Below are 27,761 nucleotides of genomic sequence, written 5' to 3' on the forward strand. Positions count from 1 at the left end.
TGTTTATTAATTTTGTTATAATCAAGAATCAATGAAAACCAATGAAATAGTGTTGAATTAATATTAAAGTCGAAAAGCATTGAACTATGCTTTGCAACATTCTGAAATGTTTTTAAAAACGAAAAAATGAAAAAATGAACTTAAATTGAAGATTTGTTAGATTTCATATGGGAGACAAAACTGATCAAGATGATAATGAATATACTAATCTTTATATTGGAAATATTCCTTATTCAAGTACAGAAAAAGATGTAAAGAATTTCATTCAATATGATGGATGTAAAATCACTATGGTTACAGATAAAAATACAGGGAAAACAAAAGGGTTTGCTTTTGTAGCTTTTGAAACTCATGAACAAGCATTAGAAATAAAGAAACAAGTTTGTTATTGACAATAACCAATGAATATTACATTGACAGAACATTATTATATGAAAAAAAAGAATACTGAAATAATATCTTAGGTTACAGGGAAAAGAATTGGGAAGGACGTCCAATTATTTTGAAATGGGACAGAGGACTACAATCAAAAGTATCAGAATAAAAGCTATAAATTGTTTGTTATTAATTTATTTATATTATATGTTCATAACTAATTGATTGTAGTGGATATCACAAACAACATGAATCCTCTTCTAGAAGAAGAGGAAGAAGTTATTCTCGCCATAGATCTTCTCATAGAAGAAGACATTCCTCTCGGTCAAGAAGTGATTCGTATGAACGACGACATCATTATCACCACCACTATCATTCTTCGGAAAGTACTTCATCTAGAAGTCCATCACGAGATGATAGATACCATTCTCACCGTTATAGTGACTCTAGAAAAAACTCGTCTAGAAGAGATAGGTCAATGAGAGAAAAGTCTCCAGACAAAAACGAAGAAAAGAAAGGACATAGAGTTTCTGAATTTGATAAAGATTGAATGTTCAATTGAAGAAGTGTTGATGAGACGAAGAGCTTTGATGAAGATTTAAGATGTTTTTTACGCAAAAAAACGAAAAATTGTAATCTGTACAGATTGTACATATCCTTCTCTGGTTGATTTTCAAACACTGAGTTGATTAAGTCACAAAAGAAAATACACATCTAATTTTTAAACAAAACAGCCATAACATAATACTAAAAAGAATAACAAACATCGACCAATTTATTTATAAACATTTTTGATAAAAATATGAGTCATACAAACATTATGTATCAAAAAGAATGTGTATTTTTTGAAAAAGGTAAATAACACAAAGTAAGTCTTATTCTTTGTTTGTTACTTAAAAATGTTGATTAGTTTGTTTTTTATAATTGTATAATTAATCAAACATAAAACGTCTTTCCACATTATATGTTGAGATTTGATAATGTATAAATTGAATAATACATACCATTTTTAATACCAAGTAGCAGTATCAAGCAAAAAGCTAAGATATATGATATAATAAGTAATGTGATTTTATCCTTGTGTTGAGTAGATAGGAGAAAGTGAAGAGGTTGAAATAAAGAAAAGTTATTTTCGTCGATTGATGAGGTATTTCGTTTTTTGAAAAGTTAAATCAAAAATTGAATGAGACATTTGTTAATAATATGACAAAGACACCAAGTACTTGTATTGAATGGAAGTTGGAACAATAATGGTAATTCTGCATGGCTTATCAATAAATTTCTTGAAGGATTAAAACAAGAGATGGAAATAGAGGAGAAGATTGTTAATGTACCTCGAATGAATCCAAAGTCATGTTATGGGTGTTTACAATGTAGAAACAAAGACGACTTTTATTGTGTCCAAAAGGACGAGACATTCAAACTAGCGAAGGATATTTTGAACACTGAAATTGTTGTTTTTGCATTTCCAATTTATTATTTTAATATGCCAGGACCAATTAAAACATTGTTAGATCGTTTTGTTCCTTCATACGATTGGGATAATAATGGATTAAAACAAAACCTTACTCCTTTGTTTAAACATAAAAGATTTGTATGTATTGTGAATTGTGCTGATGTTCAAGAGAGTTTTTGTGAAAGAGGTGCTTATGCAATTAAAGAAACAGCTCATTTGTATCATATTGCATATAATGAATTGTATATGGTTGGATGTGATGGAGAAGGTATTGTTGAGAAAGACATAAAGAAACAGGAAAGAGCCATTAATTTTGGAAAACATGTTGGTGTAGAACATTTACGGGTATGAAAATTAGCAAAGAAAATGCATCTAAATAAATTAAAAAAATGAAAAAAAGAAGCAAAATAATTTGCATCCATAGAATATTCCATTTATTATATTTTGCTCCTAACAAATAAAAATAAAAAATATGATAAATACAGAATATATATATATTTATGTTTATATTTTATATTCAATTCTATTCATTTTGTATGAAATATTAATGAAATAGATTATTTGATGAATCATATTTAATTATTTTAATTATTTATATTCTTTTATTTATATGTTATTTATCTATCGTATTTTTATATTTATTTCTCTGTTTATATTATTTATATCATTGTATTCTTCTTATTATCTATATATTATTATATTATTATATTCTTCTTATTTTATGTTTTTATGTTTATATTATTTAGATTTTCTTATTGTTATTCTTTTCTATTTAGATGTATTTATTCATCTGAATATTCATCTTTATCATTTTTATATTCATATATTTTATATCTATTTTCAATTTATATTTATTCTCTTTTGTTTTATATAGATTCGAAGATGGCACGTCAGAGACACCACATGAAACCCTAAAATAATCCCATGCTTCGAATCTCCCAGTTATCGTCTAGTCATGACGTGCCTTTGGTGAGATAATATCTATTCAACACTAACTGTTTATTATTATTAATATTTATTAGAAGTGAGTATTATAAAAGATTAATATTCATTAACGTGTATTGTTCTTCATTAACGTGTATTGTTCTTCCTTATTAATTATAAAGATTATTATTTACTAAGGAGGTATTATGTATTAAGAATTATCATTTATTAAAGAAGACGCATATATAATTGATATTGTTGCACAAAAATTAAACATAATGATATTATCAAGGAATAGGGTTTCTTTAAGGGGTGTCGAAGGTAAAAGGAGATGAGCTATAACAGTATGTTATGGATATACTCTCCTTAAAACAACAATATAAAGAATGAGAAATATTATATTACTCATTAAAATCAAAATAAAAGTCAGGCAGCAACTTAATTGAGGAACCATTTAAGTCGAGCATGCTTGCAAAAACTTTATTTCAATAGAAATAAAGCGTGTTGAAGAAACTGATTCGCTCACTTCTCAACATGATGAAAAACCTAAAAATAAGGTTAATCATAATTGATTTCTTTTTTTTTTATTCTCTTTTGTTTTATATTAATATTATTTTTATCTTTTATACTTTGAATTTATTATTATATCATTTATTATCATTTCTCGTTTTATTTATCATTTATTCTTATTATTCTTTTGTTTTTTATATTCTATATCATATATTCATATCATTTTCATTTATATTTTATTACATATTACATGTTATAATAATAACATAACACTTATGTTTAATTATATAATAAATATCATAATGAAATTATACATACAAATAATAAATATAAAACGAATAAAATATTGTTCAACAATAAAATATTATTAATTATTTTACATCATTAGATTATACAATTTTTATTGAATATTTCTAATTTTTACAATAAAAATACACATTTTATTTCATATTTCTTTTCTTCTTTTATTATCTCTTTTGTTTTATTACTCTTTATCTTTTTTATCATTATCTTATTCTACTTTTATTCTTTCTTTTTATTCTTTTGTATCTTTCTTTCTCTTCTTTCCATTAGTTGCTTTTTTGGTTGCAGTAAAATAATTGATGAAATATAAACATATATTACTAAAAGTGAATTTAAAATTAATGAATAGAAATGAGAAAATAAAATGAATGATTGTGTTAATACTCTCTTTATTATTTATTCTCTTTTATTTTTGATTTTCTTATTTATTCTTTACATTTGTTTATATCATTTTTATATTGCAACTTAAATATTCTTGTTTATTTGATTTATGTTTATTTCTGATTCTATTAGTTATTTTAATAGTAACATTTCTAAAATACTACCAACTATCTTCATATCTATTTTTGTATTAGTTTTTACATTCCATTATAAATGTTTTGGATTTATAACATTACATTAAATTTATTTGTTTTCTTTTTTTGAGTTTAAAATACAATTTTATAATCATTATTATTCTTTTAGAATTTTATATGTGTTTGTATTTGTATTAATTCTTATTTTCTATATTATCATATTTCTGTTTAATTCTTATTCATCATTTCGTTAATACTTCTTTCTATTTCTATTTTATTTGTTTCTTCTTTGTTTATTAATTATTATTACTTTCTCACTATTTATTTAGTTTAGTATTCTTTTATTATTTAATTAAATAATATTGTTTGGTTATTTGTTATTGTGTAATTAATATCATCTTTGTATCCTTATTCATTTTTTATTATCTTTATCAATAATCATGAATATTAAGTAATAAAAGAAATGAATGAATATAAAATAAAGTCACAATAATAATTAGATAATAATATAATGAATATGAATATAATTTAAAAGAAGTTGTGAATAAATATAATTTTATTATTTTTCTTATATTCATTATATTTCATTATTTATCTTGTTTATATTTTGATTATCATTTATTTATTCTATTTTTTACTTCTTGTTTTTCTTATTCATCTTATTTATATACCCCCAAATTAATTTAACAAAAAGAAGTAATTTATTTAAATATTGATAGTTGAATAGAATATAATGAGGAGTATAATATTGACAAATAAAATAAATACGAGATTAGTTCATCTTTCAAAACTCTCCAACTTTGACAATAACAAAAATGGTTAATGCATGTAAATGCACACAAAGCACTTGTCTACAATAAATACTTTGGTATTACCATCAACTCTATTGTTCATCATCCGTTCTTGGTATTGAACTCTCTTCTATCTTATTTATCTATTTGTGTTTTTCTTTCTATTAAATACTCATATAATTACAAAGTGTCAAATCAATAAAATAATAACAAATAGATAATAAACGTAACATTTGATCATTGATTAATAGAATATTAATCATAACATACATTATTAAAATGAGTAATTTCATTGTTTTATTTATTATTTACATTTTCTTCTTATTTTTTTTGAATAAATTATTCTTCTTTTGATATTATTCTTTCATATTATCTTATTTCATTCTTTATATTATTAATTAATATATTTCTTATTCAAATACATCATCATAACCATCATAAACAAATAATAAATGATAATTCATTATTTGATTTTGTATTAATGTTTGTATTGTGTTTCAGACATGAAATATCCATTTCTTAATTAACATAAAGAAATAATGTTGATAAAACATGAAAATTCAAATCACAAACGATGAAATAACGAAAATAAAACAGAATTGAATTTTCTTCTCTTCAATTTTTTTTGTTATTAAAAAAAAATGAAAAAATGCTAAAAATAACATAAACTAATTATAGAAAATAACAATATTATAATATTATTATTATTATATTATTATTATTATTATATATTTATTGTTATTCTAAAAATGATAAAAGTCATTTATTTAAAATAATGATAAAATAATGATTGATTTGATTTTAATAACGTGGATTAACTATTTAAACATATTTTGAACTTATAAACATCAAATTAAATTAAAATGGAAGAGTTAATAAACAAGAATAATCAAATAATTAAAGAAGTAGTAGAAACACTTTCAAACATTCAACAATCAATTGATGATACTACTAAGAATTATCAATACTATTTAGGAAGTATTAAAAATGAAGTATTTGAAATAAAACCAGATGAGACATACTCAGAAGCTATTAAAAGAGGAGAAGGAATATTTGATAGGATTGATGAAACAGAAAGAAGAAGAAAATTAGTGATAGAAAAAAGTCAAGAAACAATCAACCAAATAGAAATAATGAAGAATAAAATGTCAAGAATCATAGAAGAATGTAATCATGATGAAGAAATACTGAGTAAAACACGGAATGAATTAATTGATAAAATCATTTCAATTGAAGAAATGAAAATGAAAGACAAAATATTCAGAGTACCAAAAGAGAAAGATAAAATCACGTCAGAATTTAATAACAAGAAAGAAGAATGGGAAAAGCAATACAGTGATTATTTAGAAAGGAAAAAGAGAGAAGAAGAAGAGGAAGTAAAAGAAAAGAAGAGGAAAGAAGAAGAAAAAGAAAAAGAAAGAAAGAGACAAGTAGAAATTCAACAAATAGAAGAATGGACAAATAGAAAAGTATTCAGTACACTATTTGATTCAGATAAAGATAATTGGAATGCTGATATATCAGTATTTGATCAAAGAATAAAGAATAAAGAACATCTAATAATTCTTATTGAAGATGAAGAAGGAAATAAATTTGGAGGATATGTTGATTCTAAAATTGATAAAGTTGGTTGTTATATAAATGATTCAAAATCATTTTTATTTTCATTAGAATCAAATGGAAGAATTGAAGGAATGAAGAAATTTGATATTAAAAAATCAGGATATGCATTTTGGTTATGGAACCAATCAGATAATTGTTTGTTTGCACTTGGATGTGGACATGATATTTGTGTTTATAAAGAAAATTATAAAACAAAATCATATTGTAAACAAAGTTCATTTGAATATGGAGGAATATCAAATGCACTTTGTGGAAAAGGAGGTTTCACACCAAAACGAATCACAATAATTGAAATGAAAAAAATCAGTCTTGAATAATTGAAAATGAAATAAAAAAGAATAAAAAACAAATCAATGAAGCATAAGAACATTTCATTTATCTGCCAATGAATGAAATGGTAAAATAAAAATTTACATAATTCAATGTTGATTTATTTTATTTCATTTAATGAAATTTTCACACTCAATGAATGTGTTTTTAATAAATAATAAAAGAAATAAGAATAAAAGAGAAATAAGATAAAATGAATAAACAATTTATTTGTATTATTTCATTGAATTAATTCATTATGAATCAAATGAGTAAGATAATAAAAATAAGAATAAGAAAAAAGGACAATTAACAGACATATCCACAATTGGATTTTCTTCATATTTAGAAATGATTATTTCAGTTTCTTCAATATGCTCTATTGGTGTATAAAGTTTATTTCCAGAATGAATTATTACTTAAAATATAAAAAAAGTTAAAAAATTTAATGATGTATTAGAATAAATACATAGTATTTAGTTGAATGAGATTGTTGAATTGGAAAGATTTAAGAAAGAAAAGAATGAGAACCATTTACTATTCTAGATAAATGAGAAAAATCACCTCTCCTATCAACATAACCATTTTATTGGAGTATTATAATTAGAAGAAATAAAATTGATTACTCTCTATGAAATAAAACTTCTCTAAGAAATTGAAATTTTAAACAACATTTATTATTAATTTCTATGTAATTCTCATTAATATTTTTCAATAGTTCAAATAGAATACTATTTATCGATAATTTCATAAGAACCATTTATTGGGAATTTTTTAATAACTTAGTTATAATAGTTGAATTAAAACAAGAGTATAAATGAATTAAATTAACACATTTGAATTGAATGTAATAAACTAATAACATCAAATACTATTGTTATAAATTATTGACTTTCTTTAAAGTCATAAATTGGGTAGTTATAATACTGTTAATAATACCTTTTACTTACAACATTAACTTTCTCAGATAGACTCTGCTTTTATAAGTCACAAAAAGAAATAGTTTTATTTTAATTTAAATTTATTATTAAATTATAGTTTAGGTATTAGTTTCAATCAAAAAAGTATTTAATCTAAAATTGTTTTAATCTTTAAATAAAAATCAAATGGCACCTACCGCTCTTGTTACAGGTGGAACTGGATTTATTGGAAGTCATACTGTTGTTGAACTTATTGAAATTGGATATGATGTTGTTATTATTGATAATTTAACTAACTCACATGAAACAGTTATATCACATATTCTTCAAATTACAAAAGCTGACCCAAAAAGAATTACATTTTATAAAGCTGATTTACTCAATATTGATGAAATTGATCAAATATTAAATAAACATACCATTGATTTTGTTATTCACTTTGCTGCATTAAAAGCAGTTGGAGAATCTGTTTCTAAACCAATTGAATATTATAGAAATAATTTGAATGGTGTTTTGAATTTATTAGACTCAATGCAAAGACACAATATTTGGAGAATTATTTTCTCTTCTTCAGCAACTGTTTATGGAGAACCTGAAGTTATGCCAGTGAAAGAAACAACACCTTTACAAAAGCCATCAAATCCATATGGTCAAACTAAAGCAATGACTGAACAAATCTTAACTGACTTTAGTAAGGCACATAAAGAGGCATCAGTAATTTTATTAAGATATTTTAATCCAATAGGAGCACATAAAAGTGGTTTACTTGGAGAAAATCCATTAGGAATTCCAACCAATTTAATGCCAATTATAACAAAAGTTTTAGTAGGTAAATTACCACAATTATCAGTCTTTGGAAATGATTATAATACTAGAGATGGAACTTGTATTAGAGATTATATTCATGTTGTTGATCTTGCTCAAGGTCATGTAGCTGCACTAAAAGTATTATTAAAGCAACAAGGATTAAATATTTATAACCTTGGAACAGGAAATGGATGTACTGTATTAGAAGTTATTCATGCAATGGAAAAGGCATCAGGTAAGAAGATTAATTATACTATTGTTGGAAGACGTCCAGGAGATATTCCAGCTATTTATGCTGAATGTAAAAAAGCAGAAGAAGAATTAGGATGGAAGGCAAAATTAACATTAGAAGATATGTGCAAAGACTCTTGGAGATGGCAAACAAATTATCCAGATGGCATTTAAATAAGTTAAGCTTTTCTCTTCACTAAAGAAAAAGAGTTATTATTTATTTTTTCATCTTTTTTTTTTAATAAAGAAAATTAAAAAAAGACAAAGAAAAACTTGAAAAAGAAATAAAGAAATAATGAATCAAAATGCATTTTTTGAAAGCTTTTGTAACACTAATAGTATTGTTAAAATTATAATAAACAACCAACAATTTGAAGTTGATAAAAAAGTAATAGAAAGAAGTGGAAAAGGAGGAATACTTGATATTCTTTTTAAACAAAAAGCAGGAACAATAATGAAAGGTGAGAGTATTATACTTCATGGTGATGAAGAAAAAGCAAGACAATTAAAAGAATATATTTCATTTATTGAAACAAACCAAATTTATGTACAAAATTTAAGTTTATATGAAGTAGCACAAAAAGTAATGGATTTAATTTGTTGTGGAGTTGATTTAGGTGAGGCATTAGATTATTTTAATGCAAGAGATGGTAGTGGAGATGTTGTAGGTGAAATACTTTGTATTATGGGAGAATCTTTTACAACAAATTTTGTTCAAGCTGACCAACAAGGTACATGGCAAAAAATGGTATATGAAGGATTACAATGGGCATTTGCAAATAGACCAGAACAAATTCAAAATAATAGTGATCTTCTAAGTATAATTTATCAAAAATATAATGGTTTTAAAGATATTTAAATTCAATTATTTCTCTTCATCTTTTTCTAATTTATTTGGTTCAAGAATTGATTTAACACATAATGGACAAATCAATTTATTATTTGAAAATTCATTTTCAAGTAAAAAAGCATTAATTAATTTATTCATTTCTTTAATAACATTATTTGTTGGATCTATTTTTGTTGTAATTTTTGCTTTTTGTTTTAAAGAACGAATAGTAAATTTATGTTTCTTTGGACAAAAAATTATAATTTCTGAAGGTGCTTTAGCCGTTGTTATTAATCTTTGAGCTGTTCCATCAACTGAAAGAATAATTCTTTCTAAACATTTTTGTTTATTAAGTAATTTAGAAGAAGAAGTAATTTTAATATAATTAAGTTCTAATTGAGTAATAACCGTTGGAGTAAAATAACAAATGAATTTATTTTTATTTAATAATAAATTTAATAATACAGAACTAATATAATTATTATTATTAATAATTGAAAGTAACTCATTTTCAGTTATTTTTCCAATAATATATTTTAGAATAAATATTTCAATATCTTCTTTATTTGATAAAGTTTCTAATTTATTAAAAAGATATTCTAATGCAGTTTCATATTGTCCATAAAGATAAAGTAAAATAGCAGATTCTAATATAAAACTATTTAATTCTAAAAATTGATAAGTTCTAGAGAAGTCAAATAAAAGATTATCAAAACTTTGTATTAAATCAATAATTTTATCAACATCACCAGATATTAATGGTAATTGTTGTAATAAAACTGCTTTAACATATAAATCATATAAATCATATTTAGCATAATCATTAATCATACAAATACAACTAAAAGTTAATGTTTTTGGTTTAATAAGTTGAGTTAAACAATCTAATTGTTGAGGTTTAAGTTGAAATAATAAAGATTCTAATTGAATAATATGAGAAAGATTAGGAGATAATTTAATTGCTTTACATAACATATCAAATTTTTGAGGAATAGTTAAACTATCATATAAAGGAGAGGTATTTAAAATTTCAAAAATTGATTTAGGAACATTTTTAATTAAAGATGAAATAAATAGTTGTGGTTCTACAATATTCATTGATAAACTTCTTATTGTTTTACAATAAACTTTAACAACTTTTAATTCACACAATAATAATAATTCTAAAATATATCTCCAAAATAATTTAGGATGTTCAACTAATTTAGTCATTGCTTTTGTTCTATTATATAATACTTTTTGATTTAAATATTTAATAAATGATGAATCAGCAGTAATTCCATAATAATAATCTTTAATAATATAAATTGATACAATTAAATCTGCAATTTCAATACTTTCTTCAGAATGTTTTTCAATAGATTGTAATATTAAATCATATTCTTGAATTGAAAGTTTATGATGAATAAAAATATATTGATAAATAGAATAATTAAATATATTAAATGTTTCTAATAATTTATGTGATTTTATTGGATATTCTTTTACAAGAATTTTTGCTATTGCAATGATTGTTTCTTTAGAACTTTCATATCCTCTTAAAATTGAATATATTTTATTTTGTTTTTCAATATCTTCTTCAATTTTTAATTGATTAATAATAATTTGTTCAATAGACTTTGTTGGTTTACATAATATAATTTGATTTTCATTCCATATTACAATTCCTTCAAATAATTTAATATCTTCCATTGTTGGTAATTGAAATGGAATAATTCCTTTTGGTTTTTCCATTAATTTTTCACAATAAATAACTGTAGAATCGTATATTATACTAATACATTTTGTGTCTGAAATAAAAATTAAATCTCCAATAGAACATGCTGTAATATTTGTTTTTGTATATACTCTATTTGAATAATCAATTTCTTTAAGTAGTATTGGTCCTTTAATTCCAATATTCCATATTTGTAATTTATTATTAATATTAACTCCAATTTGTCCTTTATTTACATAAAAGATATCACTTGTACAAAATTTTATTGGATTTTCTATTATTAATTCATCATTATCTTTAATTTTAATTATATATATCATCTTTCCTGTTTGAATTAAAAGTATTGATTGACTTAATTGAATTTCTTCAATTGGCTTTTTACTTATACTAATTGTTTGAATTAACATTCCACTATTAACATTAAAAAATCCAACTATTCCATTTCTTGTACCAAAAACCCCAACTGGTAATCCACAATGTGAAAATACAGTAAAACAATTAACACCACCAATTTTATTTGATTTTGGTAAAATAACATTTCTTAATTTTGGTTCATAAAAATTATTTCTCATTATAGTGTATGAAAAATAATAATAATCTTCAAATAAAACAATTACATCTTGTCCATTTTGATCAATTGCACAATATGACCTTGTTGGTATATGTACAGTATCTAATTGAATATTTTGGTTAAAATTTGCTTTATTTGAATGAACTGAAATTAATAAAAATGTTTTTGTATTATTGTTAGTTGTTTCTTCTCTAATACATGCAATAATTTGATGAGTGTGTGAAGTATGTACAACACATGTTTTAAACTCACCTACTTATGAATATATTTTAATCTTTCTATCTTTTTCTTAAACAAAAATAAAATAATGTTGTTTCAAACACTGTTGTAGAGGTGATGTAAATACATGAATTAATTGATATGACTGTGGTAATAATGACATATTCTTTAAATATATTTTTTATTTTACTTTTTAAGTTTTTTTTTTTCTAAGTAAATTTTCTTTTTCTTATTTTCTATTGAACTTTTCAAATGAAAGAAGTTTTTTTTTAATATTTTATTTTATCTAAAACATTAATTATTATTATTGTATTTATTAAATTTTCATGAATATTTCTTTCTTTTCTTTCTTTATTATCTATTAACTCGTTTAGATTTTCTTTTAAATTATTTAATATTTTTAATATTCAATTGTTTTAAATTCCTTTATTTCTTTATTTTTTATTTCATATGTAAAAAATAAATTCTGTTCTTTTATAAAAGAATTTAACATTACTTTAATAAACTTACTACTCTCTTGTTAAAGAAATTAATACACTAATAACACATTTCAATTCGTTTCAATTCAAAATGTGTTTTAATTCATTACATCTTAAATTTAAAATTCTTGATTTATTCATTTACAATCTTTAAAGAAGAAAAATTGAAAATGAACTAAATAATTCCAATGTCTGAGAAAAAGAAACTTATTATACCAAAAGGTGCTGGTCAAATTCAACAATTAGGAAGTGGATTAAGAGCAAAACAAACTGATACAACTACCCATTTTAAAAAGAATTGTAGATATGATTATCAACCAGAGATATGTAAAGATTTTTATGAAACAGGATATTGTGGATATGGAGAAAATTGTAAATTTATTCACGACAGAAGTCTTACAAAAAGTAGTTTAACATTAGAACGTGAATTTGAAGAAAACAGAAAACATGAAGCTCAAAAAAAAACTGAAGAACTTATGAAAGAACAAAAAGAAGCTGATGAAATTAAACTTCAACAAGAAAAAGAACAGAAAAAAGAAACTATTTGTCCTAAATGTCAAAAAAAATATAATGAAGAAAAAACACCAATGATAATGAAATGTGGTGATTGGATTTGTTCTGATTGTGCAATTGGATGTAAAAAATGTCCTGTTTGTAACAATTCAACTGGTGGTGTTTTTAAAGCAGCTAAAAGAAAGAGATAAAATATTTTGGCTGAGATTGATTAATTGATTATTTTGTGATGTATCTCACTTTTATTTTTATTTTTTATAAAAAAATTAACTATTCTTCTAATATTTTGTATTATAAAATATAATAAAATAAATATTAAAAAATTTAAAAAAGAAAAAAGGGTTTTTTTAAAAAAAGAACTTCTTTTGCAAAGCAGTCATGGTTTGTTCAGATTACATTCAGATTTTTTAAAGTGAAAAGAAATTAACATAAATAGGCCACTAGATTCAGACAAACACGAAGAAGAAGAGGACATGTTTCAATGGGTTATGGTCGTATTGGAAAACATAGAAAGCAAAGAGGAGGAAGAGGAAATGCTGGTGGACAACACCACAGAAAAACATGGTTCACTACCTTCCACCCAGACTACTTTGGCAAACATGGAATGAGAGTATTCCATCTTAAAGCTAATAAATACTATTGTCCAAGTATCAATGTAGATTCATTATGGAGCCTTGTTGGTAAAGATGTTCAAGAACAATATAAGAATGCTAAAACTGGAGAAGAAGTTCCAGTTATTGACTGTGTAAAACATGGTTATTTCAAGGTCCTTGGTAAAGGATTCCTTCCAAAACAACCAGTTATTGTCAGAGCTAGATATTTCAGTGAAAAAGCTCAACAAAAGATTAAGGCTGTTGGAGGAGCATGTGAACTTACTGCTTAATTGGATCTTATTATCTTGTGAATTTTTTGTTATAAATATTATAATTTTTCAAAATAAATATACAAAATGAACTTAATAATAAAAAACCCTTTTATATTCACTTAAATAATTTTCAATGGAAGTACGTATTGTCACTAGTAATCCTCATAAAGCAAAAGAAATTAATGAAATTTTAAAAGATTTAGGACTTCAAATTGGAATAGTTAATATTAATTTAATGGAAATTCAAGAAAGTCCATTAAATATTATTGAGTATAAAGCCAAAGAAGCTATTAAACATTCTAATACTCCAGTTATTGTTGAAGATGTTAGTTTTAATTTAAAATGTATGGGAGAATTACCAGGACCATATATTAAATATTTTGTACAGAGTATTGGACCAGCTGGATTATATAAAATGGCAAAAGGATTTGATGACTACAGAGCACAAGCTATTCTTTCTATTGGATTAACCCGTAAAGAAAGTGATGAGGTAGTAAAGATTCAAGCTATTATTGAGGGTAAAGTCGTTGAACCAAGAGGGTCAAATGGATTTGGGTTTGATAGTTGTTTTGTTCCAGAAGGATATGATAAGACATATGCAGAGATGAGTGAAGTAGAAAAGAATCAATGTTCTCACAGAGGAGTTGGGTATCGTAAATTAGCACAATGGTTAAAAGAACATCCAAATTATTTTAAATAAGAAAATGAGTTATAATTCAAAATTTGATTAAATAAAACATCAAAATTTATTATTTTTATTGAATTGAATTAAAAGAGAAATAAATATTATTAACCAAGAAGTCAATTTAGATCATATTAGCGAGGAGTTTATTAATGAGTAATTCACGATTTCCAAATCCACCACCAAGAATGAAATGGATTTTCTTATTCTTTTCAGCAATTTTAGCACCATTTAATTTGAATGGAGCAAGTTTATTATTAACTTCTTTAAAATGTTTTCCAACTGTGTAAATTTCATGAACAAGATCATCAACACAAACAACATCTTTATCTCCAAGTGCTTTCTTAATCATGCAATTAGAAGTAATTGGCATTCTATTTCCATTAATCTTAAGTGCTCCACGTTTATAAATAAGTTTTTGGACAGTTTCTAAAGTTGGATAACCATAAGTAACATATGGATCAACAAGTCTTAACATCTTAATAGTTGAAGCGTTTGCCTTAATAAAGACAGCATTGTTAATTTGTCTTAATCTAAGAAGTTTAAGAATTTTCTTAATTTTTGGTGAAACTCCATTAATACCTCTAATTCTAATAGCAACAATTAATTTTGGATCGGCTTCTGCATATAAATCACCGTTAATTTCTGCATTCTTCTTAGCAGTATAAACGGCTTTCTTGGCAGCTTCAATATCTTTATGATTTTTAATTGTTCTAAGAATTACTTCTTTTCTGAATGCTTGACATCTTGCTTTACATGGGCAAACAGTTTTTGTGCATGTCTCTCTTTGAACGGCGGTGGCTACCTTAGCACTCATTTCTCCTACACTAAAGCCCTAAATCTTATTTTAGTTCTTTTCAAGGGTTTCTATTCATTACAACTTTTTTCTATATGTTCGTTATATAAAACATTTTATATAACAAAAAATAGATTCAATTATTTAATTCTAATGAATATAATAACAAATATTTATATATAACTATTATTTATTAAATTTTTTTATTATTTTTATTTTGGTATTTTTAAGAATGGAATTTTGGTTAAAAAAAAAAGAAGAAAGAAAAAAACAGAACTTTATAAAACGAAGATTAAAAAATGACAACAACAGATGATACAGTTAAATTTGGGAAAGTTGAAATAACACAATATAAAAGAGCAATAGGAGGGTCATGTGGAGTACCAGAAAAAGGAAAATATCCATTAGGATTATCTTTTGAGATTGTAAACCAAAGTGAAATGACATTTGAAGAATATGTAGAAAAATACCAAAAGAAAACCGAACCATTAGAAGAAATTGGAGAGAAAAAAAGAAAAAAGTTATTAAGTGAAAATAAACAAGATTTAACAAAATACGATGATTCTATTGATATTGAAATGCAAAAAACAATGAAAAGAATAAGTAAAAGAGGATGTCGTTGTAAAGGGGTATGTGATAAAAATTGTGTTTGTGTTAAACATGGTCAGTCATGTATTTTTGGGGTATGTGCATGTAGTGACAGAGATTGTTCAAATATAAGAGATGATGATCCATGTATAGGTTCACCTTTTGATGATATTGATGCAGGACAAAGAAGTATTTTATTGAACGTAACACCAGCACCAGTAAAAAAGCATAGTATATTTAATTGAGTTTTACATAGTAAAAAAAAAACAAAAAAATAAAATTTATAATAAAAAATAATAAATATTTGAAAATGTTCTTAAAAACAAAAAAAATGAACTTTAAAAGAGTAATATGAGTTCTTCTAGATTATTAAAAACCATTCTGTTAGGTTCTAGTAAGTTTGTTTAAGTTGATATATCAAATTATATTTTATGAAAACAAAATAATTATTATTTATTTTATAGTGTAGGAAAAACAGCTTTGATACATAGATTTGTTAATCAAAAATTTACAAATTCATATAAAGCAACAATTGGAGCAGATTTTATGACAAAGTCTATTATTGTAGAAGGAAAAGAAGTTACAATGCAAACATGGGATACAGCAGGAAATGAAAGATTTATATCATTAAGTATAGCATTTTATAGAGGAGCAGATTGTTGTGGATTAGTATTTGATGTATCAAATCCGAAATCATTTGAACAATTAACTATGTGGAAAAATGAATTTCTTAAGAATTGTACAACTAATAAAAATGGTAAATTTCCATTTGTAATTATTGGAAATAAAATAGATAAAGGAAGTGTTATATCAAAAGAAGCTGTTGATGATTGGATTCAATTTAATGATTTAGATGCTATTTATGTTGAATCTTCTGCTTTAACTGGTGATAATGTTGATTTTGTTTTTGAATGTTTAGCAAAAAAAGCATTAGAATCAGAACCTTTATTAGTTCAACCAAATGAAACATTAGTTCAACCTTTTAAAAATGATGATGAAGTTGAACAAGCGCCTTGTTGTTAATTCATTTTTTATTTCAATTAAAAAATCTTTCATTTTTTTTTATTAAAAATTAAAAATATAATTTCAAAACAAATAAATTCAATTAATTCATAATTATTGTTGAACAAATCATTGAATTTTATTTGAAATAATTTCTTCCAATTAATGGAGTAGTTGATAAATCAAATGGAATAAATTCCCAATTTTCATTTTTATTTATTGTTTCATTTAATTTATTTTCATTTAATAAAGGGTCTGAATAATCAAATTTTACAGTAGTAAAATTATCAGTATTAGTAATTTGTGAAATAACTTTTTTAACTGATAATTCTTCTTGATCAGTTTTAACAATTAAATTTTCTAAAATACTAGTAATTTTAGCAAGAGATAAATGAGGACAAATATTAGTTCTAGCTTCATTATCTGATAAAATAGATTTATCATTTAATAATAAAACTCTTGAAGTTTCAGATATTACGCTAAATTGATCTTTACAATCTATTTGAAATATATGTGGTTTTCTAAAGTAATCTTGAAGAAATGAAATAATCATAACTGAGTTCATTCCAATTGTTGTACAACAATTCTTTTTTGATGGATTAACAACTTCTTCAATAAAAAGAATATTAATTTCTCTTAATAAATCTTCAACAAATATATTTATAAATACTTTCGTTACTCTCATTTGTTCAAACATTTTTCTCAAATCATCAATAAAATTTATTAATTCATCACAACTCATTAATGACTTATTAAATATTAATTCCATTAATTTTTGTAAATCTTTTTTAATAATTTCAAATAACTTTGTATATAACTTCTTTATTGATTCAGATAATACTTTAATAAAATTTCCAATTTGACTACTATTACTCTTTTCATATTCTTTCTTAAATAATAAACATAATCTACTAATACTTGAATATAAATATATCGCTTGTTTTACAAATAGTAAATCATTTGATATTGTTTCTTCTAATGCTGTATTAGTTGCTTCTAATAAATCTTCTTTTCCATCAAATGCTTTTTTCTTTATAAGAATTTCAAAAATTAATTCACTCATTAATGTATTAGTCATTGGCATATTTTTCGATTCTAAATCAAATTGCATTAAAGACGTTACTTGTTTTATATCATCAACAAATTTCGCTTCATCTTCTGGTAAATTTTCTTTTTGAACTTCATTCATCTCTGAAAGAAATATAGGACGTTGACTAAAGGCTGATTTAACTCGTTGATGTCCTACTCTTCTAGAAATATCAACTGACCCTCCTGAAAAATCTCCTCTTGAACTACAATTTTGACTTCTTGCATCTCTAGCACTACGTGCAAGACCAGAACTAATTTGTGATGATGCTGTTGTTTGTTTTGATGGTGTACTAGTTGTTGGAGTTATTGAAGAAGCCATTGCAGATTGTTTCTCAAGGGGAATAGTTATTGAAGTGATTTGTCTTTTTAATTGTGGTATTTGACTAGTTTTTGTTATTTGATGAACTTGACCTGAAAATTGTAGAGAATATAAAAGCTGCATTGGAAGGTTTTTATATGTAAAATTAAGTATTTGTGAAGTAGTAATACTATTCACAAATTTTGATAAGTTCACTGATGTTTTAAATAACTCTTTCTTTTTTGTTACTGTCTTAATAACAAATTGAAGTTCTTTTTCTTTGTATGTTCCTTCTTTTTGGCTCTTAACAATAAAAGTACTAAGGAAATTAAATGTTTGGTTAAGGTCTTTATTTATCTCAAATGGTTGTGTAGTTTCTGTAATATCTCCACGTGAATATGTACAGGTAATAAATCCAAATTGGCTTAAACTTGATTCTGGAGCAGATGAGAAAACTTTTTGAATAGTTAATTTGACATCAATCTTCCTATGTGACATAATAAATGAATTATCTTTTCTTGTTCTTTTCTCTTTCTTTTTTCCATTCAAAATACTTTTTCATTTATACATAATTTTATTTTTTATAGTTTCATTTAATTTTCTTATAGATTAGGTACTAATATCTTTTCAAGTTCTTCTGTTAAAGTTGTTATTTTTAAAATGAAAAGCAATTCACATTTAAAAAAAAGTGTAAGGAAAAGAATTGTATCAACATACATAATTTCTAGGCTTGAGGTAAATCAGATTAAGGAAATAAGCTAAGAATAAAAGAATAAAAAAGAAAGAAACTAAATAAATGAATTTAGCTTCATTCTTTGTCTTTAGAAGTATAAACAAATGACTTAATTTTCATTTATTCTTTTTGCTAGTGAGTCTCTTAATAATATCTTTTCTTCGAATATGTATCTTATGTTTACATTTCATTTCCATAAAATAAACACTATTTAAAAACAGTTCTGGAAAGGGTTGGGTTAAAAGAGTGTTTTATGAAACTAACTCATATTTTATTTTAGTAATTTAATTCCAACAAGACTCTATGAATTTACAAATACTTCCATTCTATTAATTAGGATGTAAAAATTTCGTATGATGAAGATGAGGGGATCTTCTTTGTTTGGTTTTAATTTAATAATAAATGAATTTAACAAATAAAAGTAAAAAGTATGTATAATTTTTTGATTCTAATGAAAGTTTTATTAAGAAATTGATAAATTGTGAAATGGTGTGTCAGAGTTTATTCTTATAAAATACCCAAATTAGTTTGTAATTTGTTAAGTAGGATATTATTTACTAGACACATAAAACATTATCTCATTAAAGACATATTACTAAAATACTTAAGGTTTAATTTTGATATAATATGTAAGTCAAAGTCTAACCAAATTTTTGTTTTTTTTATGTTTTAATGAATTTTATCTTTTTTCTCAGAAATTTTACATTATCGGTTTCAATTTCTTATAACTATGAGTTACGTTAAGCGTAGTTTTAAAATTAAAAAACCATTAATTATTTTATTTAAAACAAATGTTATATTTAACATTATCTTTCTTTCTATGAGTCTAAAATTTTTGATAATTGGATTAAAAATAGGTAATAAATAAATTTATTTTATTATCTTTAGTGATATTGAATATAGTATAAGTAATACTTCCACATAAGAAAACAATTAATTAGAAAAAATTAAGTCAAAGAAGGAATTTCAGTTGAAATAAATAATGAGAAAAAATTTTAATTTTATTTATTTTAATATTACTATTCTTTAGATCGAAGGTGGCACGTCTGAAACACCACACATAAACCCTAGTACAAATTCATTCTTCGACTCTCCCAGTTATTATCTGGTTATGACGGTGCTTTTGAATTAGGAATGTATTAGGGAATGCTGCAAAGGGTGTAGCAAGAGAATACAGTAGAATATTACATGGATGTAATATAAGAATCTACTGAAGTGTGGGTATGACTAAAAGAAGATTAGTCAAAGTAAGACTAAAAAGAAGATTAGTCAAAGTAATACAGTAGTAATAAAATGATTCCTTCTTCCATTCATAAAATAAGAAAAATGAAATTCCTTAAAATTAAGGCAGAAAACAAACAAAGGCTTAAAAAGAAGAAATAAGCAGAAGAAGTTTGAAAAACCTTAATAGGAAAAATAAAACAAAGAAGTGCTTTCCTCATTTTGCAAGAAAAACCTAAATGATAGGTTAAACAAAGAGATTACTCTTTTTTAATAAGCTCAGGGATGGGATTAGTCTCCCCTGAGCTAGGAAGAATAGATGAAAATTCTATTAATACTTAATTAACTAATTTTTATTTAATATTACTATTCTTTTAATATACAACCAGTATTGAGGAAAGCATCATCAGGAACAATGGAGATGAACGAAACTACTCCTATGAAAAAGACAGTAGTGGAAATCGAAGAGAAAAACAAAACACTGATTGTCAAAAAACAAAGTATAATGAAAATACAAGAAGAAATACAACAAAAGAAAGAAATAGAATTCTAATTGAAGTGTTGTATTGTTTTGCAATTAATTGGTTGAATAAGAAATTATATAAGAAATTAAGATGGGAACAAATAGAAAGTATAATAAAAGTGATAAACATCAATGTCAATAATGAAAAAGAATATATTAAATATATTAAAATATCACATAAAATAAAAGAAAATACTAAACAATACATTAAAGTGAAAGTAAATGATATAATAGAAGGAAGAGTAGAGTGTAATTCAATAATAAAAAACATCATATTAAAGAATAACTCTACAGAAATTGATGAAGAATACTTTAAAACTCTCATCAATAAAATTAAAGAAATGAAAATAGAAAAATGTACAAACATTAATTACTACTTTCAAAGAAAAGAAACTTATGAATTAATAAATGAAATTAATAATAAATGGATAATGTCAGGAAGCAGAATGCATTATCTACAAGATGATATGAATAATATTTCAATGATTATGCACTTCTATCTCCAAAATAAAATAATAGGAGATAAATTTGATGAAATAAAAGAAATATAAAGAAAATTAATAGACTAGAAGATCTAGTCAAGGGAAGGAAATGGTACAGAATAAAGTGCATCATGAAATTAAAAGAATATGATGAAGAAGGAATAAAAGTTAAAGCACTAGAAAGAATAAAATACTAAAAATATATGATGACTATGATCAAAGAAAGAATTAAATTTAATAAGGAAGAAAGGGTCAGAATCAATACAAATAAAATCATGTTTGATTCTAACAAGAAAATTAGAATAAGGAAGAAATAAAAAATGAAATATACCCAAATAACGATATTACTTTAGAATATTGGAAATCGTTATATGAAACACAGGTGATATTAAATAAAGATTATTGGAAAATAAAACAAATCACCTCGTGGAATGAAAGATATAGAAATTATGATAGTGTCATTATAACAATAAATGAATTAAATTTAAGTATAATGAGAATAAGTAACTGGAAAGCACCAGGAATAGACACTATATATGGGTATTATTTGAAAAGGATGTCATCATCAAGAGAATCCATTCTCAATATCTTCAATGAATGGTTGAACTTCATTCAAAACATCAAATTAGACATGGTAAGTTGAAGAACTTTATTAATCCACAAATTGATAGGAACGACGTCATTAATTATCGTCCTATCAGTTGTACAAATGTAATTATGAAAGTATTTACCTCCATATTAAAAGAAAAGATTCACAGAAGACTTAACATGAATTGTGAATCATTTAAAATTAATAATAACCAATTGGGATGTAAGTTGCAATCTTTAGCTGCTAAAGAAGGAATAATTAATAGTTATATGATGAAGCAGCAGAAAGAAGAAAAATACCCAAAATATGTGGAGTCATATTATGACATCAAGAAAGCATATGACACAGTCAACCATGAATGTGTAATTGAATCATTAAAATATTTTAATGTAGAGGGTGTCATCATTGACATTATTGAAAGTATGATGACTAGGTGGAAGATATTCATCGGTTATAAATTTAATAAATAAGTATGATGTATTAAATTAAATAGATGAATTTTACAAGGTGATTCATTATCAAATATACTCTTCATCATTCAGATGAATGTAATTTCTCAAATCATCGAAGAGAAATTCCCAAAATCAAATCACACATTATATATGGATGATTTGAGAATAATGACGGAAAGTAGTGAAGAAATGGGAATAATCCACAATGAAATTAAAGAATTAATAAGTGGAATAGGGATGGAAATGAATGAGAAAAAGTCAGGAATGGTATTAAAAAACATTAAGAAAATACCAAATGGAATGCAAAACATCACCATAGTAGAATATGATGACTTGTATAAATACTTAGGAATATGGCAGTCCGACGAAATTGATGACACCTTCAATTGTAAATCCATCAAAGAAAAATGAATCAGAAGATGGAAGAAATAAACACTGATGAAAGTAGTAATAGAAGATATATTACTAGAATAAACACTGAAGTAATCCCTATCTTCAGATATTCAGCATCAGTTGTAAATTGGAAAATCACTGACCTAGATAAAATTGATTTGGAGATAAGAAAATATTTAAGAAAGGCAAAATACATGGTGAAACTCCAAAGATAGGTTATATGTCCCTCTAGAAGAAATGAAGGATTAATAAATATAAATGACGAATATGTTATTGAATTAGTAAGAACAGTGATGTACTACTGTACCAGAGAAAGTGAAATAAGAAATAACATATTAGAAAGATGGTACAGTAAGAAGGGAATATGGAATAGAATTAAAAAACATTAATTCATAAAATAAATGAAACAAAAATAGAAGAAATAATAAATGAATTTATTGAAAAGAAAAAAGAAAAAGAAGTAGTAGTAGAAATAAAAAAATTAATGACAAATACATCAAAAAATGGAAGTATCATCAAATAAGTGACATTTTAGAAGATGGTTCCAGTCAAAATGAGTAGATAAAACTACTACAGTGAAAGCATGGAAGTCCATCAATATTAAAAAGAATGCATTTCTCCAATTAACTAAAATGCAAGATGGAGCAATATTTTGTATGTACAAGAAAATCAAAAATAATGAAAAATGAAAGATTAAAATACTCAACACTTTGTAAAGACAAGATAGCTACAGTACAATACATTCTATTATCTTGTATTGGTCATAAAAAATCACAAATAGAAAAATATGACAATGTTGGCATTATAATATGGGAGGGATTAATAAGAAAATACACAGGAAATAAACAATATAAAAAACCTCCATATGAAACAATGTTCCAATATAAAGACATCACAATGATATGGAACAAACAAATAATGCCTAAAAGTGATGGACAATACCACAAAAGACCAGACATATACGTATTAGATAAAAAGAACAAAACTTGTTTATTATTTGATATGACTATTGTGGCTGATCACAATATTAATGGAGCCTATTGGAAGAAAAGAAATATGTATAATGAATTAAAGAATAGGCTAATGAAAATAGAAAAATTAAAAGATGTCAAAATAATTCCAGTAGTAATCTCAATAAATGGATTAATAAATAAAGAAAGTATTAGATTAATTAAAGAATTAAAAATTGACATTGACATCGAGAAAGAAGTAAAAAACCTTGTAATAAAAAACATGATGGATGTCATGGAATACTGCGGAGAACACAACCAAACATACTCTGTAGAGCTAATAGAAGAAGAAGACGAAGAGACGGGATTAGTCTCCCCTAAGCCAGGAATAATAGAAGCTATTTCTATTAATACTTAATTAATTGCTTTTTGATTATAGTTAAATTATTTCTTTTTTATTTATTCAATTATTGATAAATTATTTAATTATTGTAATGAATATAACTAAGAATTTCATTTAAAATGAATATGGAATAAAATAAATGAAAATTAATGTTTTATTGACAAATAATAATATTTAAATCAACAAATAAATGGTTTCAATAAAATAAAAAGAAATGAATAAATAAATCTAAAATATCAGATAAATAATATGAAATAAATAAAAAATTAGTTAATTAAGTGTTAATAGAATTTTCATCCATTCTATCTGAATCAGTGGAGATTAATCCCATCGTTGAACTTATTTTTAAAGAATAATCTCTTTTTTAACATATTCTTTAAGATTTTGTATGAGTATGAGAAAATCACTTCTTTCTTTTATTTCTTCCTATTAAAGTTTTCTCAAATTTCTTTCTGTTTTCTTTCTTCCTTTTAACTTTTAGTTTGATTTCTATTTTAATTTTAAATAATATCATTTTTCTTTATTTTAATTTAATTTATGAAAGAGAGAAGAAAGTATTTCATTCCCACTATACTATTATGATTAATTTTCTTTTATTCTTAACCACACTTTACTATATCATTTTCATTGATTAATACTTCCATATTTATTTCTTAATTTCTTTATTAATAAATGTCATTTCTTATATTACAATATGTAATATTCAACCATAATAAATTGATGTACAATTTGCAATATTAACTAATACATTTCATATTCAAAGATATCGTCATAACCAAATAATAACTTAGAGAGAGTTAAAACATAAATTATACTATGGTTTATGTTGTGTTTCAGATGTGATACATTCAGTCCCAAGAAGAATAACATAAAAACAAATCAATTATGATTAACCTTCTTTTTAGGTTTTTCATCATGTTGAGAAGTAAGTGATCAGTTTCTTCAACATGCTTTATTTCTATTCAAATATTGTTTTTACAAGCATGCTCGACTTAAATGGTTCCTCGGTTAAGTTACTGCCTGACTTTTATTTTGATTTTAATGAGTAATATAATATTTCTCATTCTTTATATAGTTGTTTTAAGGAGAGGATATCCATAATCTAATGATTATGACTCATCACCTTTATCTCCGACACCACTTAAAAAACACTATTCATTGATAATATCATTATATTCAAATGTACATACAACAGTAACAATAATATATGCATCTTCTTTAATAAATTATAATTCTTGATAAATAATAAACCCTTAGTAAATAATAATCACTATAATTAATAATGAATAATATTATTACATAATAACTACTCATAATAAATATTAATAAATAATAACCAGTTCGTTTTGAATAGATATTATCTCATCAAAGACATGTCATGACCAGATGAAAACTGAGATATTCGAAGTATAGAAATATTTTATATTTTTATGTGATGTCTCTGACATGCCATCTTCGAATCCCTTATCTCAAGAATACCAACAAGAAAAGAAATAAATAACAAATAAATAAGAAAGAATGATTATTTGTTGTACTTTCAAATAAATAAATATTAAATATTAATAAATTAATGAAATGAATAATAATGAGAATAATGTAATTTAAACAAAATGAAATAAAAAGAATGATAAATAATCAATGTTTCAATGAATAAAATAATATTTAACATTCTTATTTCATAAATTAATTATTTCATTTATTATTCATTCTATTTAAATTATGATTGTTTATTTAAAACATAAACTATTATATTTTATAATAAACTATTCAAAATAAATTTAAATAAAAATTCATTTACTTTCTTTAAGTGTTTTTAAATTATTTCATCAAACATACAGTAGAAATACAACCATTATCTTTCTAATGATGTTCAATCATTATACATATTTATTATCTTTTTAATTATTTCTTCTTTATGATAAGTAGTTCTGATAAAATATTTTCTAGTTCTTCATGTTCAATAAATTCAATATCTTCTTTTACAGACATAAATATTTTGGTAATTTTGTTTTCTATTTATTTCATTGTTTTATTTCTTATTCTTCTTCTTGTTGATTTTTTAGAAAGAATAATTTATTTAATTTCAGTTCTTTCACTTTCCAAATCACAATAATTAATTTCTTCTATATATTTCATTCTTTTATTTCTTTATTTTTATTTCTTTGGTTATTCCTTTTCTTGTTTAATATTTTGTTCTTTTTCTTCAGTAATACTCTGATAATCAATATCTCTTTTTTAACTTCTTCTACATTAATTAATGTTAATAACATTTTTTTTCATTGTCATCATCATTACAATTCCATTTTATCTTTTTGTATTATAATAACAATATAAACATTTTGATTCATTAATTTACATTGGAAATGAATATTTTCCAGTTATTCCATTAAAAATTTCCAACAATTTTTGTTGTTATTTATCTACTTTTATTTTCTTCTTTTCTTCATGAACTTCTTTACGAATATAATATTAGTAGTTAATCAATACAATCAAACATGTCTTTAAATGTTTGATATTGGAAAAATATTCCATATTATTTTATTCAATGTTTTATTATTTTATGAAAACATTGTTAAAATTCAAAACAATATTAATTATTTAAAATTCTTTTTATTCTTTTTAATATAATCAACACTATTTATTCATATATATATTCTTTTCATTCTGCTGTGTCTTATAACACAGATATAATAATAATAAATATATCTCATTTATCACTTTCTCATTTTATTTATTTAGTTTCTGATTTTGCGGTATTATTTTCTTTTAAAACATTCTTCTTCATTTTGAATTTACAAAATATAATTTTTCAACCACTTATATTTCAAAGGATAAGTAATTTAATTTATTTAATATTCATTGATTGTTGTTAGTTGATAGTCATTTTAAATAATAATTAAACATGATAATTATTTATTTATCAATTTGATGAATTGAAGTTATTTATTATTAAAAAACATTCCACCTTCATTTGAAATAAATAACTACAATTCTACATTTTTTTAAATATTCTTCACAACATATTTTATTTAAATGAAAAACAACAAAATAAATTTAAAAATAAAATATTTTATCGAATGTTACATAACCATTATTGTTGTTGTTTTTATTTAATTTTTACATAAAAAATATATATTTTTGAAATAAAAGGAAATAGAAAATATTTAAAAATAAATGAATAAATTTATCGATAATTTAACATGACAGTTTGTTTTTGTTTATTAGTTTGAAATACAAACATCATTAAATAAAAATAAATTTGTAATGTTATGATTGAATTTAAAAAATGAATAAATAATTTTACACTACTTTTGAAATATATTTATTATTATAATTTTTAATTTACATTAAACAATTATTTATTTTTTATTTAGTGACAATAATTATATTTTTATTCATTATTAATTTGAATGAATGATGATAATATTGTTAACTAATCAAAATAAAAGAATGAAATATGATTAAATTATTTATTATTTCATCTTCAATAAACAAAAAGAAATATTAACAATATTGATAATTTCTCGTATTAAATATTTTAATAATTAAAACATTGATTATTTCTTTTATTATGTTATTTAATGTAATTTTATCTTTTGATTT

General features: G+C 23.4%; 13 protein-coding genes across 13 annotated transcripts in view, besides 8 other annotated features; 10 read left to right on the top strand and 3 right to left on the bottom strand.

Moving 5' to 3' along the window:
- EHI_191920 (transcription initiation factorTFIID subunitTaf73, putative) overlaps positions 1–21 on the top strand; it is a gene marked incomplete at both ends in the record, with an annotated part of 1,164 nt that extends 1,143 nt beyond the window's left edge. The window contains one exon of the mRNA XM_649867.2: positions 1–21. This exon is cut by the window's left edge and continues 677 nt beyond it. Within this exon, the coding sequence (XP_654959.2) occupies positions 1–21 (21 nt within the window).
- A 146-nt stretch (positions 22–167) lies between these two features.
- On the top strand, positions 168–506 carry EHI_192030 (uncharacterized protein; the record flags this gene model as incomplete). The annotated part of the gene is made up of 2 exons (XM_649866.2): positions 168–380; positions 465–506. The coding sequence occupies 2 exons, from the start codon at positions 168–170 to the stop codon at positions 504–506; spliced, it is 255 nt and encodes an 84-aa protein (XP_654958.2).
- A 1,172-nt stretch (positions 507–1,678) lies between these two features.
- Positions 1,679–2,182, top strand: EHI_192040 (uncharacterized protein; the record flags this gene model as incomplete). Its single annotated transcript, XM_649865.2, has 1 exon — positions 1,679–2,182. The coding sequence occupies one exon, from the start codon at positions 1,679–1,681 to the stop codon at positions 2,180–2,182; it is 504 nt and encodes a 167-aa protein (XP_654957.2).
- A 521-nt stretch (positions 2,183–2,703) lies between these two features.
- Positions 2,704–3,348: a repeat region.
- Positions 3,349–7,100: 3,752 nt separating this feature from the next.
- Positions 7,101–7,216: a repeat region.
- Positions 7,217–7,912: 696 nt separating this feature from the next.
- On the top strand, positions 7,913–8,938 carry EHI_192050 (UDP-glucose 4-epimerase, putative; the record flags this gene model as incomplete). Its single annotated transcript, XM_645254.1, has 1 exon — positions 7,913–8,938. One exon carries the CDS (start codon positions 7,913–7,915, stop codon positions 8,936–8,938), a length of 1,026 nt encoding a protein of 341 aa, XP_650346.1.
- A 121-nt stretch (positions 8,939–9,059) lies between these two features.
- Positions 9,060–9,623, top strand: EHI_192060 (uncharacterized protein; the record flags this gene model as incomplete). The annotated part of the gene is made up of 1 exon (XM_645253.1): positions 9,060–9,623. The coding sequence occupies one exon, from the start codon at positions 9,060–9,062 to the stop codon at positions 9,621–9,623; it is 564 nt and encodes a 187-aa protein (XP_650345.1).
- Positions 9,624–9,629: 6 nt separating this feature from the next.
- Positions 9,630–12,263, bottom strand: EHI_192070 (uncharacterized protein; the record flags this gene model as incomplete). The annotated part of the gene is made up of 2 exons (XM_645252.1): positions 9,630–12,133; positions 12,203–12,263. The coding sequence occupies 2 exons, from the start codon at positions 12,261–12,263 to the stop codon at positions 9,630–9,632; spliced, it is 2,565 nt and encodes an 854-aa protein (XP_650344.1).
- Positions 12,264–12,767: 504 nt separating this feature from the next.
- EHI_192080 (zinc finger protein, putative) lies at positions 12,768–13,283 on the top strand (the record flags this gene model as incomplete). Its single annotated transcript, XM_645251.1, has 1 exon — positions 12,768–13,283. One exon carries the CDS (start codon positions 12,768–12,770, stop codon positions 13,281–13,283), a length of 516 nt encoding a protein of 171 aa, XP_650343.1.
- Positions 13,284–13,470: 187 nt separating this feature from the next.
- On the top strand, positions 13,471–13,995 carry EHI_192090 (60S ribosomal protein L27a, putative; the record flags this gene model as incomplete). Its single annotated transcript, XM_001913901.1, has 2 exons — positions 13,471–13,473; positions 13,529–13,995. The coding sequence occupies 2 exons, from the start codon at positions 13,471–13,473 to the stop codon at positions 13,973–13,975; spliced, it is 450 nt and encodes a 149-aa protein (XP_001913936.1). The 3' UTR covers positions 13,976–13,995.
- Positions 13,996–14,090: 95 nt separating this feature from the next.
- Positions 14,091–14,690, top strand: EHI_192100 (inosine triphosphate pyrophosphatase, putative; the record flags this gene model as incomplete). Its single annotated transcript, XM_645249.2, has 1 exon — positions 14,091–14,690. One exon carries the CDS (start codon positions 14,091–14,093, stop codon positions 14,655–14,657), a length of 567 nt encoding a protein of 188 aa, XP_650341.1. The 3' UTR covers positions 14,658–14,690.
- Positions 14,691–14,741: 51 nt separating this feature from the next.
- Positions 14,742–15,472, bottom strand: EHI_192110 (60S ribosomal protein L7, putative). Its single transcript, XM_645248.2, has one exon. It carries the CDS (start codon positions 15,454–15,456, stop codon positions 14,764–14,766), a length of 693 nt encoding a protein of 230 aa, XP_650340.1. The 5' UTR covers positions 15,457–15,472; the 3' UTR covers positions 14,742–14,763.
- A 262-nt stretch (positions 15,473–15,734) lies between these two features.
- EHI_192120 (uncharacterized protein) lies at positions 15,735–16,268 on the top strand (the record flags this gene model as incomplete). The annotated part of the gene is made up of 1 exon (XM_645247.1): positions 15,735–16,268. One exon carries the CDS (start codon positions 15,735–15,737, stop codon positions 16,266–16,268), a length of 534 nt encoding a protein of 177 aa, XP_650339.1.
- A 106-nt stretch (positions 16,269–16,374) lies between these two features.
- On the top strand, positions 16,375–17,046 carry EHI_192130 (Rab family GTPase; the record flags this gene model as incomplete). The annotated part of the gene is made up of 2 exons (XM_645246.1): positions 16,375–16,421; positions 16,488–17,046. The coding sequence occupies 2 exons, from the start codon at positions 16,375–16,377 to the stop codon at positions 17,044–17,046; spliced, it is 606 nt and encodes a 201-aa protein (XP_650338.1).
- Positions 17,047–17,164: 118 nt separating this feature from the next.
- On the bottom strand, positions 17,165–18,910 carry EHI_192140 (uncharacterized protein; the record flags this gene model as incomplete). The annotated part of the gene is made up of 1 exon (XM_645245.1): positions 17,165–18,910. The coding sequence occupies one exon, from the start codon at positions 18,908–18,910 to the stop codon at positions 17,165–17,167; it is 1,746 nt and encodes a 581-aa protein (XP_650337.1).
- Positions 18,911–20,176: 1,266 nt separating this feature from the next.
- Positions 20,177–20,723: a repeat region.
- Positions 20,724–20,742: 19 nt separating this feature from the next.
- Positions 20,743–24,186: a repeat region.
- A 233-nt stretch (positions 24,187–24,419) lies between these two features.
- Positions 24,420–24,760: a repeat region.
- Positions 24,761–24,837: 77 nt separating this feature from the next.
- Positions 24,838–25,004: a repeat region.
- A 24-nt stretch (positions 25,005–25,028) lies between these two features.
- Positions 25,029–25,496: a repeat region.
- Positions 25,360–25,620: a repeat region.
- Positions 25,621–27,761: the final 2,141 nt, after the last annotated feature.

Source organism: Entamoeba histolytica, genomic scaffold (assembly GCF_000208925.1).
Source record: "Entamoeba histolytica HM-1:IMSS scf_1104750519179 genomic scaffold, whole genome shotgun sequence".
NCBI classification, from domain to species: domain Eukaryota; phylum Evosea; order Mastigamoebida; family Endamoebidae; genus Entamoeba; species Entamoeba histolytica.